At 45.6% G+C, this 17,404-nt stretch overlaps 1 protein-coding gene across 2 annotated transcripts in view; it reads right to left on the reverse strand.

The window, feature by feature from the left end:
- Positions 1-268: 268 nt before the first annotated feature.
- Positions 269-17,404, reverse strand: part of PTGER2 (prostaglandin E receptor 2) — a 60,019-nt gene continuing 42,883 nt past the window's right edge. Inside the window, exons 1-2 of one of the 2 annotated variants that reach the window (XM_004698587.3) lie at positions 16,375-17,217; positions 269-3,601 (exon numbers count right to left, since the gene is read on the reverse strand). In XM_004698587.3, coding sequence (XP_004698644.2) covers positions 3,362-3,601; positions 16,375-17,217 — 1,083 coding nt within the window. In that variant the 3' untranslated portion in view covers positions 269-3,361. Of the gene's footprint in view, positions 3,602-16,374; positions 17,218-17,404 lie in introns of those variants that run through there. The other variant, XR_006679872.1, reaches the window with a different exon arrangement.

A 17,404-nucleotide genomic window follows, 5' to 3' on the forward strand; every position in this document is an offset into this window, starting at 1 on the left:
TTCTAAAATGCGCCTTTGTTATCCTTTGAAGTATGCCATGCCTCTCTTCTGGGACACTCGCTGATTTTTTTTTTTTCAGGACTGGCTATATTGACACTTGTTATATTCAAAAACAAAAACAAAACAAAGCCATAGGTCACAAAATTGAGCCACCACAAGTGATCTTTAATAGTACATACATTTTGTAGAAAATTAAAAAATATAATTCAAGAAAATTTACTTACAAAAAGTAAATTTACTTACAATTAAATTGCAAAATTTACCCAAAACAATTTGCAGAAAAGCTACCCAAAAAAGGAGTTTTCTGAAATGAAAAGTAATGCCCAATACATGGTTCCATGTATAAATTAGTCTGTAGCTTTAATGAATTATTCAAATTACAATAGTACCCATTTTCCATAGTGTATATTTCGAGTGCTCAAATAATATCAATTCTAATGCTGTTAGGTGATTGGAGGTATGTTGTAAACTTGCAATCACAGAGGAAATCCAGTGAGGCCGAGCGCTTGATGAAGGCAGTAGGCAGTCATCACATATTCAAGTTGCAACACCACCTGTACTGACTCAGTGCCATAGGGTTACGTGTACAAAGTATCCGTTTACAGAGAGGAGCGCTTCTCTAGCTGTGAGTGGTGTGAGCAGGGACTCTTCCCATGTTTGAGAAATCATTGAATTTGGCTTAAGCTAAATGATATGCACAAACCTCTGCAAATCAAACCCTAAACCTGAGTTTTTGTCTTTTGTCCTCCTTGGATCCGATGAGCGCTGACTTGATGTTAGTGTTAGCACGCTCCTTGGCTCACTGGTTTGGGGTCAGTGTGGTTTCTGGAACTATAGTCTAGCTCTAGGTTACTATTTAGGGGTCGGGTTTTCTGGAGCTCTCCGTAGATTCTAACCGAAGTCAGGTCTCTATGAGATCTTTAGAGATTCGAGACTACAATTTAGCACCATAGCTTCCCAATTCTCCCTTGGGAAAGAGGACCTGGGCCACAGAGAACCATCCAGGAGCAACTCGGCTCACAACTGACTGCCCGTCCTCTATCTGGATGCCTAAAGGTAGGGCTGGCCTTGAGGTAAACATCTCCTTGAGTTTCATTTTCCTTTTTCATTCCATTGGCTGGGGCTGGACTAGGGTGACCTAAAGAATAAAATCTAGGTCTTTTTTTATCACAATTCAGTTCTCTAATATAATAGGCTAAATTATGTTTCTTTTATCTAATTTGAAAATGAACTAATAGCTTCAACAGGTATGCTTGATGTGACAATTTTTAGAGAGGAAATATTTTATATCTAATCTAAGTAATTAAAAAAAATTACCTTTAAATTTCAATTAATAGTAGGTGACTGATTCCCACAGATACCTTTCTCTTTAAGTCTCTGTTGTGCATATCCTGATGAAACCCCATCGCACGTGTGGTCATTCAACACCGAGTAAGGGTCATTAAGAAACAAAGCCTAGCCATCTGTAATTCTCAAACAAGTGACTCAAATGTGGGGTTCCCAGAATGAATCACTTTGTTTGACATGATATCCAACTTTGCCTTTTTGTTTGGTTTGTCCTTGGGCATCATTCCAGATTTATTTTATGGATGGTGAAGGTGGATGAAGGATTATAGGCAACATTTTCATTTGGAGGGAGAAACTGTTATCTGACAGAAGACATTAATCTTCCAGATTCAAAGTAACTTTAGAATTTTATGTTTAGGAAGTACCCATGGGCCTAATTTCGTCCCATTGAGAACAGTTTCTTAACTTTAGAGTATTTGGTAGACAAGGGAGATTTATTTACATGTCCAGATTTTAGTTAAGTTACATTTTGGCTGGCTTGTTTAGACTTGTAGAAAAGTGTACTATTTATTTGCTTTTGTTTTTGTTTTTTATGTAAGAGCTGATGGGACATAGATCATGTGTGTCAAAGTACACCAGTGCCTAGATTGTTTGAGATAATGGAATGATCCTCTCGTTTGATGCTACTTATAGGAAATGGTTTAGGGTCAACAATTATAAGACAAAATAAAGTGGTCCACTATAAAAAAAATCATGCTAGGAAGGTAATACTAAACTAAGAGGAAAAAAAACCCAACCAAATACTATGTTGAATATTTAAACTCTAATTACAAAGCAATCACACTTTAAAAACCCGACAAATAAACTCTGTTTTTCCATTTTCATCTCATTTAAAAGATAGTATGTCTATGGTAATTATATGAGGAATTCATTAAATGCTATTTCATTTTAAACTTCTGTTTTATAGTTCATTTTTTTATAATATTTTGGATTCGTTTACACAGTAACTAAGATATGATTAAATAGTGCAAATACACAGAAATATTTTGATGTTGAGTTTACACCACGCCAAACATTTAGATTTAGAAATATGTTGATATGACTCACTGTTTCATGATTTCCTATATGAGTCAAACTATGTTCCCTAAATAAAAATAAAGACAGATGAAGCTCGCTACAGCACAGGCATTTCACAAAATATATGTTAGTCATGACCCCAACATCCCTATTAAAAGTGCTCTACTATATGTCAAGGATTGACAGGTTTTCCTGTTTTGAACTCTTAATATTTGGCTTTAGATATAGTCATATATAGCCTTCCTAAGAAGTACAGTAATGAATATTAATCAGAATGTGTTCTCTTAATAACGCTCTTCTATTATTTCTTGAGAAACAAATCCCTAACGTGCTCTTGATTACTGTGAGCACATCTGGGCATTAGGAACAAAATAAGCTGGGGGGAAAGTGCACAGAGCTGACAGTAGCCCAGGGAGCCCACTCTTCCAAGGAAAACGCTGTAGTAACCGGAGAGCACTCCCATAAACACAGACATGACAGTAAAAAGTGCTTCTAATCCTCAACTTCATTGTCCAAATAAAGGATTTATCCAGCTAGCATAAGCCAACAGGGTGGGTTGCATCCACATAAAGATTTTCTAGACAATACATAAAAAAGTTTTATCTGACCTACTTGTAGACCACGGCATGTCATGCTGTAGAAATTTATAATGTATTAGCATACAAGATTAAAGTAGGACAGTAACTATTTAGGTTTTAAACAAATTGTAACACCACGTGCTTTCTTGGTCAACTGGAAAGTTTAGCCTTAAGACGAGTGGTTCTTAAATGCAGTCGGGCTGTTTGCTGAAGGCGACCGAGCCAGCCCACTGGGGGCGGCTGTTAGCGAGGCTTCCTGACACCTTCTGTGAAGTGCCCTTGCCCACATCTACAGCCCGACCACTGCTTCACACGTGTTGGCTCCTTCCCTGGGGATCTACATTATGATGATGAGCGTTTTCATTTCTCCAATGACTCGCTTCAAAATGACCTCCCAGATGCGGGCTGATACTTCTTAATTACTGTCTACAAAAGTCAGTCTGTGTACTGGAATTTAACTGGGTAGAACAGGAAGTTTGTGTATCTTGTGTTTTGAATGAAATCCGACAACAGAGCACTGAACGCATTAGTCTCAGAACAGGAGGCCGAAGGATGGCAAAGACCCAAGGGTCAATTATTGAATTGATTGATAAAAACCTAAGCGCTTGGAGGTCCCACTTCTCCTTTCTGGACGAGGTTTCATTCATGTATGCAAAAATCTGTAAGAAACAAAAGAGAAACAATGTTAATAACAGTGGACAAACATCGGCCACAAAACCAAAACGCTTACTGCCATTGAGCCGGTTCTGATAATAGCATATGTGGCCAGCTGTGACCTAGGTCGTGGTATGATATTTATTCAGATGTAAACCTGAAACTGCACTGTGTGTTGTGGGGAAGGTGAAGTGGGGGGTGGAGATCAAAATTGCACCCTTCTCCCGTATGTAAATGGTAACATAATAACTTTTTGTCTCATGAAACTCGAAGAACCCTGTGGTTCACAATGAATATCAACATTATAAACAGTGTTGCAGTCTTTTCATTTTGAACAGAGGGAAATGGATCAACTTTTCTAGGCACCCAATTAAGTCGTTTTAGTAATAGCAATACTAAGTCTAATAATATTAAGTAGTTACCACTGGCTAATAATCAGACATATATCTAATTTACATGTATAAAAAAGCATACATGGGAAGTATGCTTGCTGTACCTCGAGTTCTTACAAAAGCTTGAAATATTATCATCTCATTCTAACCCACCAGGAAGTAAGCTGTAGCAAGGTTCGTCATGACGGGTTAATTGACTTCCAAAAGGGTTCATCTGATTTAATCACTGATTAGCTGAGATGAGGGAGAAGCAGAGCACTGTCAGAGGGAGTACCAAAGCCCAAACCAAACTGAAAGCCACCCAGCCGGTGCTGACTCATTGCTAGGAGTTCCTACAGGACAGGGTAGAACATCCCCTGTGAGTTTCCCACAGTCCCTCTCTATGGCGGTAGAAAGCCCATCTTTCGCTTGCCGAGGGAGTACAGGTTGTTGCTGTGGTATTGCCTGACTTGCAGCCTGACTCCATACACAGTTTAAAAACGTAACCTCTGTGTGCCTCAGTTTCCTCATTTTGAAAATAGAGAGTTTTGCAATAGTCAACTTCACAGGGCTGCTGTAAACAGGAAGAGAGGTCATAAGTCGAAGGTGCTTAGGACACGGCTTGACATAGTAAGTGCTCGCTGTATTATCGCCGTGCTATCAATGGGGACACAGAGCCACAGAAATGTTAAGTGCCCACCTTCCCAGGGGCATGATCCTATAGAGGGTTTCCGAGAGTGTCTATCTTTAGGGGCTCTAACAGTCTCATTTTCCATGGAGGGATTTGAACACCAGGCTGCCTTGTGTTGCGCTTAGTAGCCCCATGCCTAACCGACAGCACCACCAGAGCTCCTTTGTTAGTGGGTGAGTCTGGCCACAGTCACTAATTCTCCTGACCACTGTCCAGTGCCCACTGCAGGCTGCACACGGGTCACATATCTTTGGAACAATGTCCTAGACTGTAGAAAGCTCGCACATCTTCATGTTGGTCGGCGCACTCCAACTGGTAACCAGTTTTGAGCTACGCCCTTAGATATGTAGGAAACAAGCAGCCTTCTTGGCCAGAATGAAAGGGCGGAACTTGATTCTAACTTGCATGTCAGTTACAGAAAAGAGGAAAACAAAAGTAAATCACTCAGTTACTGAAAACCACAGCCACTTCCATCAGTCTATTCCAACTCCTGGGCACCCTCTAGGTCAGAGTAGAATGGCCCCTGAGGTTTCGAAAGCTGCAAATCCCTATGGAAGCAGGCTGCCACATCCTTCTCCAGTGGAGCCGTTGGAGGGTTTGAACCACCGACCTTTTGGTTAACCACTGTAGCACCAGAGGTCCTCATTTGAAACCAGTTCTTTAGAAAGCTCCAGGTACTTTCTTCCCAACCCTTCCCTGTGAGTTAGGGAGCGTCCCGTGTGTGCACACTTCTCCCCTAGGAGAAGGAATGGCTTGTAGACTAAGTCTGCAGCCATCTGGCACCTGGGCATACAAAGCAAATTGCAGCGAGGGTGCTGAGTAGCCCTCTTCTGGTTGCTTATGTTAGAACAATAGCAGGGAGTTTTGGCAGTCACAGGTGTTTATGCCTGAGAATCTTGGCAAAGGGAAGGGAGCAAAGACTTGGCAGATGAGTAAGGAAACAGTGGAATTGATGGTGGAGTCCCTGAATTAGAGAGAATAGAGGAAAGTTAAGTGGGGACACTCCATTTTCTTGCCAACTACCTTATTTTCAATGAGAAATATGGGGTACTAACAGAGTACGTGTCAGGAGTGATTTCAATCATCAGAAGTTCAAGTTTGTGCAAAATGTCCATTATCTTATAATTCTATGTTTCCCCAAACGTTTAAAGTCCGCTCGTATACCTATACATTGCTGTTATTGTTAAGTAGGATTATAAGTCGCAGTGGCCCCACGTGAGTGAGCAGAATGGGTCCGTAAGGTTTTCCAGGCAGCAGCTTTTCCTGGAGCAGATTGCTAGGTCATTATTCCACAGGAATCCCGAGAAAGTTTGCAGCATGAGCAGCCAAACAATTGGCCATTGCATCAGTAGGTAGATGAAAATTGATATCGATTGAACATACCGTGGACTGTCAGAAGAACAAGCAAATCTGTCTGGGAAGAAGTATAGCAGAATGATCCTTAGAAGTAAGGATGGAGCGACTCCGTCTCACATACTTGGGACATGTCATCAGGAGAGACCTGTCCATAGAGATGGACAACGTGCTTGGTAGAAGGTTCAGGGGGAAAGAGGAAGATGGAACGACACAGTGGTTGCGACCGATGGGCTCAAGTATAGCCGTGCTTGTGAAGAGGGCCTGGTACCTGGCAGAGCGTCGGCCCCTTGATCACAGCGTTTCTATGAGTGGGAACGGACTCGACAGCACCTCATGACAACAATGTCCATATCTCTGCTAGCTGCCGACACGTCATTCTGTGTGCCAGTGCGTATGCTGTACAAAGAAATGTAGCACTCTGGTTTGTACATTTTGAGTTTGTGGCCTAGTTCAGGCAAACACTGCGATCACGATGAACTGTTCAGCCAAGATGGGCCGGACAGAGAGCTGGACTCAGTATGCAGAGCTTCACGCATGAGGGTGACTCAGGCTTCTAGAGGGAACAGCAACCCCCATCGCTCCTGGTCCCTTTAGAGCGTGACAGCAGAATGAGAAGTGAAAACTGGAGGATGAAGCAATTCTGTACTATTTGCTTCCTTTCCTTTCATCTACTAACAGTGGACAGTTTTAGAATTGGTTAAAATGTGCATTTCTGGAGGTGGCCAATATTTTATAAAGACAGGTCCTCCACGTGGTAAAAAGAATACTTTAGTGACCCTTGGAGTTCCTGTGTAATCGTTTTTTTGATGTAAGCTTTTCAATTTTCTCTCAAACCTTTTCTTGTTTTCCTTTGGATATTGTCTTTGGTCTATGGTTAACCATTTTAGAATTTGTGGATCCTGGGTTTTATGTTAAAGGCTGACTCCAGGGAGATAAAGCAATAAATGAACAATGTGTTTCAGGGAGATTGTGGCATTCGCTGTCCGAGGTTGCTAATGAATTATACATCCTTTTGTAAATATTACTAATATATTTGCTATGAGACAAACAACCAAGCGGTAATCTAAATGAGTCAAAGTAAGTTTAAATTCCTCAGGGAAAGCTCTCCCTAAAGGGCTTTACGAGGAACACAGCGCTTGAAGGGAGCCCTCCAAAGCAGGCTGATAAGAATAGGGGCTGGTTTTGAATCGTCTTCGGTGGAAACCTGTGGTGTCTCCCAGGACACATCATCAGGTCACTGACTGGACACTATTTATTTGAGCTACATTTCTCTCTTGGATGGAACTGCATAGCAGGTTCAGAATTTCAAAACAAATGTGAACTGTATTTAGACACTCATTGAAATCACCCAAGAAGCTTTAAAAAAATTCTAATGTATTGGACCCTTTCTCAGATTCTAAATTAATTCATCTGGGCTGTGACCCAGATATCAGGGTTTGGAAGCACCCTCAAGACAGTGGTTCTCAACCTGTGGGTCATGACCCCTTTGGGAGTCAAGCATCCCTCTCACTGGGGGCGCCCGATTCATAACAGTAGCAAAATGACAATTGTGAAGTAGCAACGAAAATAATTTTATGGTTGGGAGGGGTCACCACAACATGAGAAACTGTATTAAAGGGTCGCGGCATTAGGAAAGTTGAGAGCCACTGCATCTGAATGTGTGACTAAGGCTAAGAACCACTGCTGTGCAGCCTTATCTAAATCCAGAAATAGTTTAAACTCATTATTTATCACATTTAAAAACAGAAGACCCATTTAGGCCTGGCCCATCCGCTGACATAGAGCTTCCAGAATCCAGTTTCTCATTATGTTAAGAAAATCTGGTTTTCCATGGGAAATTGAATTGTATTTTGGCCACAGCTAAGTTTACTGAACACCTATTGTATGCCAGGCTTGATGCTAAGTGACTTGTAAGTATACTTCTGTTTAATGTTTACACAAGCTTATAACATTTTCCTATGTTCGTTTTGTGGTTCGGTGCCATCGAGTCGGTTCCAACCCACAGGGACCCGATGCACAACAGAAGGAAACACTGGCCAGTCAGTCCCGCGCCAGGCTCGCAATTGTTGCTCTGCCTCAGCCCACTGGGGCAGCCACTGTGTCCACCCAGCTTGTTGAGGGCCTTCTTCTTTTTCACTGTCCCTCCAATTGACCAAGGCTTGTGTCCATCTCCAGAGACTGGTCTCTCCTGGGAAGGTGTCCAAAGTACGTAAGATAAAGTCTTGCCATCTTTGCCTCTACGGCGCACTCTAGCCATACTTCTTCCAAGACAGCTTGTTTGTTGTTTTAGCAGTCCGGGGTGCTCTCAATAGTCTTTGCCAGCACCGCAGTTCAAATACATGGATTCTTCTGCAGAGCTGCAAAACACTATCATTTTCATTGTAGAGAAGAGCAAACCAAGTCTTAGAAAATTAATGGCCATGCCCAAGATCACATACCTAGTAAGTGGAAAAGCCTGATGCAGTCTAACTCAAGCAGTGGAATTCTAAGCTTTACTTCCAACCACTAGAAGCTCTGCCACCATCCGTTTCAAAAGCCTACACTGGAAAGATTCACATACCAGTCATAATCGACTGGCTGAATTTTGCTCTTGTAAGAGGCCTCATATCAAAGGTATCAGCAAAGATGAATGGCTATTATTGTTCTTGCTTATAGATATCAAAACCATAGCTGGACTAACTGGATACTTGGCGTTCGCTTTCCTTTATGTCCACAACTAAGTTCGACCATAGCTTGATCGACACTTACGTGCCCTCTGAAAGCATTAAGAGCGCCCTGGCTATTGGCTCTGCGTCATTCATTCTAAAAGCACAATCCTCTTGAGACTGCCTTCCAGGTTTGGGTATTTTAAAGGGATTCTTCCCAAAGCACAAGCGCCTAGTGGTGGAGGGAAATAGGGGTTGTCTATGTCCCTGGAGAAGGAAAGATTGAGGTGGAGGGTTGGCTCCAGAACCAGAGGTCCTGTACCTTGTGCCTCACGGGGAGCTACACAGCAGCGCTGCAAAAATAAAGAGCTCATGCGAGGGTCTAGCGCTCTGGGCCTGTCTTCCAGTGGGGTGCCTCTGGACCACAAAATGATAGACACCATGGATCCTCTACTTATACATGCAAGCATTTTGGAGAGATCTGTGTGTTGTTCATGAGCTCAGATGAAGAATCCTACAGGAAGTTTCAGCCTCCCCCGAGTACTTTCCCTATACCCTACCCCTTCCCATTACATATATGCCCCAATGGCAAGACTCCTCAAATGAGTTTTCTGTCAAAAATTGGAGTTTGGTTCACTTAGGCACAGTGGACATGAGCTCAAGGTATGGGTGGGAGTGGTGGTCAGAAGCTTTAAAACAAGGGACAAGAGAAGCCATGGGAGCTGAGAAGATGAACTAAATTGCCGATGAATTGAGTCTTCTGTCGCTAGTGGAAAAGAGACCCATCGGTTATCTTCCTGAACTTGCATGTCAGGAAATCAGTCCCCTACCATTTTTTTTAATTTTTGTTTAAACTAAATATTGTAATGGGTTTTTGACATATTACCACCCCAAAATTCTGTGTGTGTGTTCTTCCCCATTGAGTCAAAGATCTGTCCTAAATGATCTGAAGCAGCAATGATCACACATTTGATCAAGGGTGTCAACATGATGAATAACTCCTTTCATGGTAAAAGGTCTATGGTTTTGTGTTGTCTAAAATAGAAAAGCCAGTGTAATTGTGTCTTTATTCAAACCACCATTTCATAATATCAAACAGCAAAGGAAAATATGGTCAACAAAAACACACAGGGGATCCAATGGATGTATGGATGGTTATAAGAGCTGTAAGAGCTCCCAATACAATGATTTAGAAAAAAAATAAATGAAAACACACACAGACACACACACACACAGGAACATTCTCTTAAAAGGTGACATACAGTAAAACATTTCCCATAATCTTCAAATCCACCGCTAATGATACATTATGATAATGGACCTTCCACTTATTCATGGATGTGAACTTCAGCTATCACCAGGAGAATATCATTGTGGTTATATACAGAGATTTCTATATTTGTCTTTCATCACCCTTAGCGTTGTGATCTTTGGCATATATGTAATCTGCCAATTTTATAACAATTTTCCAACCCTGGCCATATTACATTTTATACAAAGTGTACCAAGAAAGCCCAGTTTTATTTACTGCCATTTAATACATATGGCAAAGATCATGTTTCCACTAATCAGATTTACTTAGAAATTAATAGCTCGAAAGAATTTCTACTAAAGATGAAGATCTATTTAGAGTGAGTCAATTCTTCACCCTTGAAATTTTAGAAATGCATAAGGACTTTATCCTAACGGCATGTGGAAAACAACTTAAGATGCCCAGAAGCGATCCACAATTACCAGTAAAGTGGAGAGACAATGGTTGGTTGTGGGTTGGAAATTGAGACACAAAGAGTATCGGATGGAAGAATGGGGTCTGATGTATTTCCTCTGCTCTGTTCTCTTTCGGAAGGAGGGCTTCTGTTTAGCTCTGGGAAATGGTGACAACAGCTGATGCACAGAAGGAGGGTTTTATTAATTTGTGCAACAAACCTTGATTGCATAAACAGCTCGGAATATGTTGTTGGTTCTTTGTATGCTTTCATATGGGATGGCCAAAATAATGTCATTTTCTAAACACCACTTGCCATTTTATCACTGAGGACATGTTTTATATCTGCCGGTGGAAGATTTTATATGAGGGATCAGCTGATGATTTCTTTATTTAGACCAGCATTTACATTAGCCAGTCTCCTTAAATTTCAGCCTTGGGCTTTTGTTTTATAGGGAGCCACATCCCTCCTGGATGTGACATGGTCTTTGCTGTTTCATTTTAAAAGCTAATAAAATGGTCCAATGACAAGGATAAAAAATAAGAGAAAGACTTGCACGTGGAAAGGAGGAGACTCTGGGAGCTCCCCAACGGGAGGGAAGGCAAGGGTGGGACGAGCTACCAACTAGAAGGTTGACAGGTAACTGGGGCGAAAGGGAGGACAGAGGGCCCCAGAGGAAAACTAGAAATCAGGGCAAGAAAAGGGGCAGAGACTAAGGAGGGGGTTTATGCATGGTTACAAACCGTTGAATGCAAAGTGGCTGGTTTGAAAGTTACCGCCGCCCCCCTCCCCACCTAATTCATAATGAAAATTGTATTTGAAATTTTGAAAGGTCAGAATGGTCCAGAGATTGATAACATCTTCACCATTTTCTCATAAAATTCTTGAATTAATCTTCACCCTGTCATCCCCAAACAAATGCTCTCTCTTTGACAGTACTGCAGGTCAAAGAGGCCTATACTCAGCAGGTCAATCCGGGCTGCTTGCCTTACTAGCTATGCGACCCAGGGCAAGTGTGTTGTCTCAGCTGTAAAGTTGGAATGCTACTGCTACCTACCGCACCGGCTTGTGCCGATCAGGAGTCATGCAACACTTAGCACTACAAGCAGTTAGCCATGGTGATGATGGCAGTCATGAAATCTGAGGGTGAACGTGACTTTGGGACGGGATGCTGGGCAAGTCACACTTGGCAGCTTCACTTTCTAAACATTGGAAGTCCTTGCTTGGCACTGTTCGTGGAAACAATCACTGTGCCCACACGTTGGGACGATGGCTGCCACTAGCATTTCTGCAAACCGTGATGAGATTTCCAGTATGCCCTGCTCCCTTCTTCCCTTCACTAGTGGTATCCCATTGGCTACAGCGGTGTTATCCTGAGGAAGGAATGAGGCTGAGATAGGGCGGGTTGCTAGTAAAATCTGGGACACAAGGAGCAAACTTAGTTGGAAAAATAAATTAATATTTATGTGACATTGAATTATGTGATATAATTAAACTTAATTTTATTGACATCTCTTTTAGCTTGGCTTCCATATGTGGACTGTCCTCTGTAGAGGGGCAGCATTTCTGAAGGCAACCATGAGCCTCTGCCTCATCTACCAGTGCCCCCACCATCCCAAATAGGACATGTGGAAATGATGCCTGGACTGGGTGTGGCCAGGGTTGGAGGGGGTGGTGGTGTAGGCTACTTCCGACCCAGAATCATCAAGAAAGCACCCTCTAGGGGCTACAGACCAAGCTTTTTGAAATAGCAGAATGCAAGAACCCAATAATAGCCAATAGTTTTCAACTGCTGGATAAGGCCCTGAAGAAAGAAATAGGAATCGTGGCACTTCCTCCGGTTTGGAGAAGCCACAGTGGTGTGGTGGTGATGGGCCGGGCTGTGGTCCTCAAGGCCGGCAGCTGGAAACCAGCAGCCACTTCATGAGAGAGAGCCGATGGGCTTCCTCCTCCCGTAAAGAGCTACACCCTCAGAAACCCACACGGAGTTGCTCTGAGTTGGTATTTACTCAAGGGAAGAGTTTGGTTTGGGTTTATAAGGTTTACGGTGCTACGTGAACGTGAGACAATAATTACTGATAATAATTTATTGGTGAAATAAAATTAGTCAATGGTCCATGTAAGAGGTGATCTGGCAGTTCCCATTTAGGGGGATAGTTCACTCTCTGCTGTATGTCTATTGGTTAAATGTACCTATAGTTCATCTGGAGAGGGTGTTCTGTGAGCCCCAATGCTAGATCTCAGGTCAGCTGGCTTTTAAGTCATGTGCATGCAAAGATTTTTTCTCCTGATCCTTGTCTGAGGAACTTGGCCCTACTTACATGCAGAAGTGAACATTGCTTATATTTACTAATGTAAATACCAGACCCTGATCACCTTCACTAGGCTCTCCTAAGCCATTGTCGTAAGCTGTTGTTGTTGCTGTCAAGTTGATTCCTACTCACAATGACCCTGTAAAGCAAATCCACAGCCACGGAGTTCATCCTGACTCATAGCAACCCGCTCTGGGGTTCCTGGGATGACAAATCTTTATGGGAACAGACAGCTTCATCTTTCTCCTGAGGAATGGCTGGTGGGCTTGAATGACTGACCTTCAGGTCAGCAGGCCAATGCCTAGCTCACAGAGCCACCGGGTGCCTGCGTGTCTCTATAGGGCAGAGTAGAGCTGGCTTCCCAGGGCGTGTTCTTTGCAGGGGCAGACCGCTCGTTCTTTTCTTCCCTGGAGTGGCCAGTGGGCTCAACTCATTTTAGCAGCCACACACTTCACCATGGTGCCACCACGGTTCCTCCAGCCTGAGATAGGCAATCCACATGAAAACCGCTTCAAAGCAAAGCCCCTGCGTCTCCACCCTGTCTCTCAGATGTCTAGCTCCCCAGAGCCCTTCCCCTTGACAACTCCCGAATGGTCACTGAGCTAATTTCAAAGGGCAAAAAAAGAGCCATAAGCAGACTTGAAAGTAACAGCCCCATGTAGCAATGACAGAGTTCTCTCGACCAAAGGCCCATTTCTGTGGACACACATTTCTGTTGAAAACCGTTACCTTTATGAAAATAAGAAGCCCTGGCAGTGTAGTGAGTTCGTGTGGAGAAAGAAAGATGCGTCCGCCTCCATGAGGCTGCACAGCAGTTCTGCTCTGTGCTGGTGGGAACCGACTTGACAGCCCTGGGCTGGCGACTTTGGGTTTGTAAAAACAGTTTACACAGTGGTCCCGTCAGGGTCCGCGAGGAGATATGTGTGCCCCTCCGCTCCTCTTGGGAAAAGGAGGCAAAAAACGTTTCACCACTGCGCGGTCACTTCGGAGTCTCTCCCTAAAGCGTCTGAGATGCTGTGGGTAGCGGGTGTTTTTATTGACAGACGCATCACAGAGAACGTCCAGGAACTGACATTCGAATGCCTGCTTGTCCAAGACAGATACCCTCCAATTCAGAAATGGTTTCTCTCCTCCAAGCAGAACACGAAGTTGTTAAGTAGAACTTGAAATAGGTCATCTTATAGATGGATGTTCTGCATTCTAGTTACATGATAAGCCCTCAAACTGAGTTAGTCCGTGCTGGTGTGGTCAGCGGCTCCCAAGTCCACTCGGACTCCTGGAAACCCCACATGGTATATCGGGTTAAGCACTGGGATGTAAGTCCACGCTCGGAGGAGAAAGAGGAGGTCATTTACTCCTGTGAAGAGTTACAATCTCAGAAAGCCACAAAGGCGGATCTACTGTGTCCTATGGGGTTGCCATGAGTTAGAATCGAATGGGTGGCAGAGAGGGGTTTGGGGTTTTTTTGACCAGCACAAGTAGGAAGCAGAGGCCAGGTTACGCAGCTGCACAAGCTCCTCTGCTCAAGGCAGGATGGGAGTTGCCGTCTCCTCAGTTGTAGGTCTTTACATGCCTTATCCCACTCTCCCACTAACAGCCAGCATCAAGTTGATGTTGACTCACAGTGACCCTACCGGACAGGGGAGAAAAGCCCTTGTGAGTTTCTGAGGCTGTAATTCTTTAGGGGAGTAGAAACCCCTCTCTTTTTCCCACGGAGCAGGTGCTGATTTCAAACTGCTGGCCATGTAATTAGCCGCCCAACATGTCGCCACCATGCCACCAGGGTTCCTCATTCTTCCCAATGGGCAACACACCGATTCAGACCAACTTAAGATGTGACAGAGGATGGGGGAGAAGTGTGAGAACAGTGGGGACCGAGGATATAAGAACTAAGATAGTGAGTTCATTGTAGGGGGCTGCGACAGAGGGGAGGACAGGAGGGGCAGAAGGTCACATCTAGGATCTTAGCATCCTGTGTTCCTTTCCCGGCCGTAGGATGGTTGAATGAAGTAACCAGAGCTGTAAGGGAGGCCAGATAAAGTTACATCTCTAGTTTCTGCCTGTCTGACCTGCTGATGTGAGGCACCTTCTCTTTCTTCCTTGTCTTCACGGTTGTGGCAGTTGGGAGGCACTGCTAACTACTTATGCGCTGAAGTGGGTCAGTCTTGTTTTTCTGAAGATCAGGAAGTGGTTGCCAAAATCCCGGAGCGGCAAGCGCATGCTCAGACACATTCCAGGCTCCACTGCTCAAGCCCTGCCTTCACCGCCAACAACTCAGTGCCATTGCGTTCATTCTGCTTCAGAGTGGGTGTCTGAAACTGTAAATCTTCATGAGAGCAGAAAGGAAGCCTCGCCGTCTTCTGGCAGAGGCTAGTGGAGTCACAATGCTGGCCTTGCAGTTAGCGGCCCAACGGAATAGCCCGCCACACCACCGGGTTCCTCCTGAGTAAGCCTTTAAAACACAAACACAACCTCCCTACTGTCATCACGTCAATTCTGACTTAAAGCAGCCCTAGGGATGGAGAAGAACTGCGCCTGTGGGTTTCTGAGGTAGCAAATCTTTACGGGAGCAGAAAGCCTCATCTTTCTCCCTCCGAGTGGCTGGTGAGCTTGAACTCCTGACCTTATGGTTAACAACCCAACTCATAACCCATTATTGTTCCAGGGTTATGCCTTAGAAAGTTCAAATGTACAGCATCACAGAAGTAACTTCTGTGCCAGACCCAGACAGCCCGCATCCCACTACTTGGTTGGGTTGCCCCTTGGGTTCCCCTGGCAGCCTTTTGGCCTGCGAGGTCATGGCAAGCCCCACACATGTCCACTTCTCCCATCCCGGACAAGGACCTGGGCGTGGTTTTATGTCATGTTTACACAGTACAAGACTACATGAGAAAGAACACCTGTATATCTATTTCTGACAGTGAGGTCAAGACCACCTTTTGTAAGCAGATACAAATGCCTTATCCGGAGGAGATGTCTCTGGGACAATTCCCTTTCCCTCTCATTATCATTATGAGCATGTTGTGAATTTTCATGGCATCAAAGAGGCACACAGCCAATATGTAAAGGGGGACGCTGTAAGTTAGGTATTTGTTGCACTTTTAGAATAAATAATTAATTGCCAGAACTTTTGCAAAAGGGGCCTTTATCACAGGGGACCATTCCCTTTGACAGTAGGTCAGCAGTGGGCTGGGGACATTTAACCCCAGAAGAAACAGAAGGCAAATCACAGAGAACTTAGTCTCAGTGGGTAGAAGGTAAAGGAATGTAAACTGCCCCTCAGGGTAAGTCGGTGTAACAAAGAGCATCACATATACATGCAAGGGTCTTGGGCCTCCTTCTCAGGCACTGAGCCAGGCTAGCCAAGAGTGGGAAAGGGACACTGTACAGAGGCTTGGGACTCTAGGGTGGTTGGCAGGGTTGGTTTAGGAGAGAGCAAAGGCTCCTTTTCACCGGGACTGCCTTCCTGCAAAACACTAGCAGAGGGACACCCTTAGGTGGGGGTTAGGGAAAGACAGAAGTGAAGTTAAGAATAGGTAGTGAAGAAGCCCCGCATGGCTACAGACCTTTACACATTAGGACATTCTCTTACGAGCTGCAGAAAGTCTGGATGACAGTAGAAAGAGTGGGGGTCCAAGGGGAGGGGAGGGTGTCAGAAGGCTGCGCCCAGCTGGGCTGTGGAGCCAGAGTGACTTACTGTGAAAGGCAAGGAGCAAATGGCGAAGGTGATGGTCATAATGGCCAAGAGGATGAGGTGGTCCGTCTCCTCCGCCACGGACACCCTTTCCCCTCTCCTGCGGGGCCCGGGGCCGCCCCGGCCGCTACCCAAGGAGGGTCCGCAGCGGCTTCTCCTGCCCCGGCGGTGCAAGCGGACCAGATTGCGGATGACACTGAAGTTGCAGGCCAGCACGGCGACGATGAGCAGCAGGAGCAGGGTGGCGTAGAGCTGCAGGTACGCGGTCCGCCCGTGCCGGATGAAGCACCACGTCCCCGGGCAGTACTGGACGTACTGCCCGTAGTCGAGAAGCGGCAAGGAGCAGAAGAGCAGCGAGACGGCGTAGATGGCGGGCAGCACGGCCAGGCCCCCGCGGCGCGTGACGCGGCGCTGGTAGAAGTAGGGGTGGCCGATGGCCAGGTAGCGCTCCAGGGCCATGGCGAAGAGCATGAGCATGGTGGCCAGGCTGAAGAAGGTCATCGCGAAGGCGAAGTAGGTGCAGGCGCGGCTCTCGGGCGCCAGCGCCACCAGGGTCTGGTTCCGCGCGTAGGACGCCAGCACCACGGGGCTGATGAGGCAGGTCCCCAGCAGGTCGGTGAACACCAGCTCGGTCACCAGCACGTGGAACAAGGAGATGGGACTTCCCCGGGCGGCGCTGCGCCCCGCGTCCCCCCGCCAGCGGCGCGCCAGCAGAGCCAGCGCGATGAGGTTGCCCAGCACCCCGGCCGAGAACATCACCGAGCTGATGGCCGGGCTTTCGCCCGAGGGGAGCCACCGGCGGCTCTCGCAGTCCTCGGCGCGGGACTCGTTGAACGCATTGCCCATGGCGGGCTGCGGGGAGGAGAGAGGCGCCCTGCGGCCACGGCCGGCACCTGGGGAGAGAAGGGTTAGAGAGCCCGGGTGCTCCGGCCCCAGGGGAAAAGGGGAGGGGCCGAGACCCAGAGCCCCCTTCCGGCGTCCTGTGAGCGAGCGCCCACGGCTGCCTGGGCCCCCGCCGCCTCCTCCGGACCGC

This window comes from Echinops telfairi, unplaced genomic scaffold, assembly GCF_000313985.2.
Source record: "Echinops telfairi isolate 266 unplaced genomic scaffold, ASM31398v2 ScPeMD7_18;HRSCAF=68, whole genome shotgun sequence".
NCBI classification, from domain to species: Eukaryota; Metazoa; Chordata; class Mammalia; order Afrosoricida; family Tenrecidae; genus Echinops; species Echinops telfairi.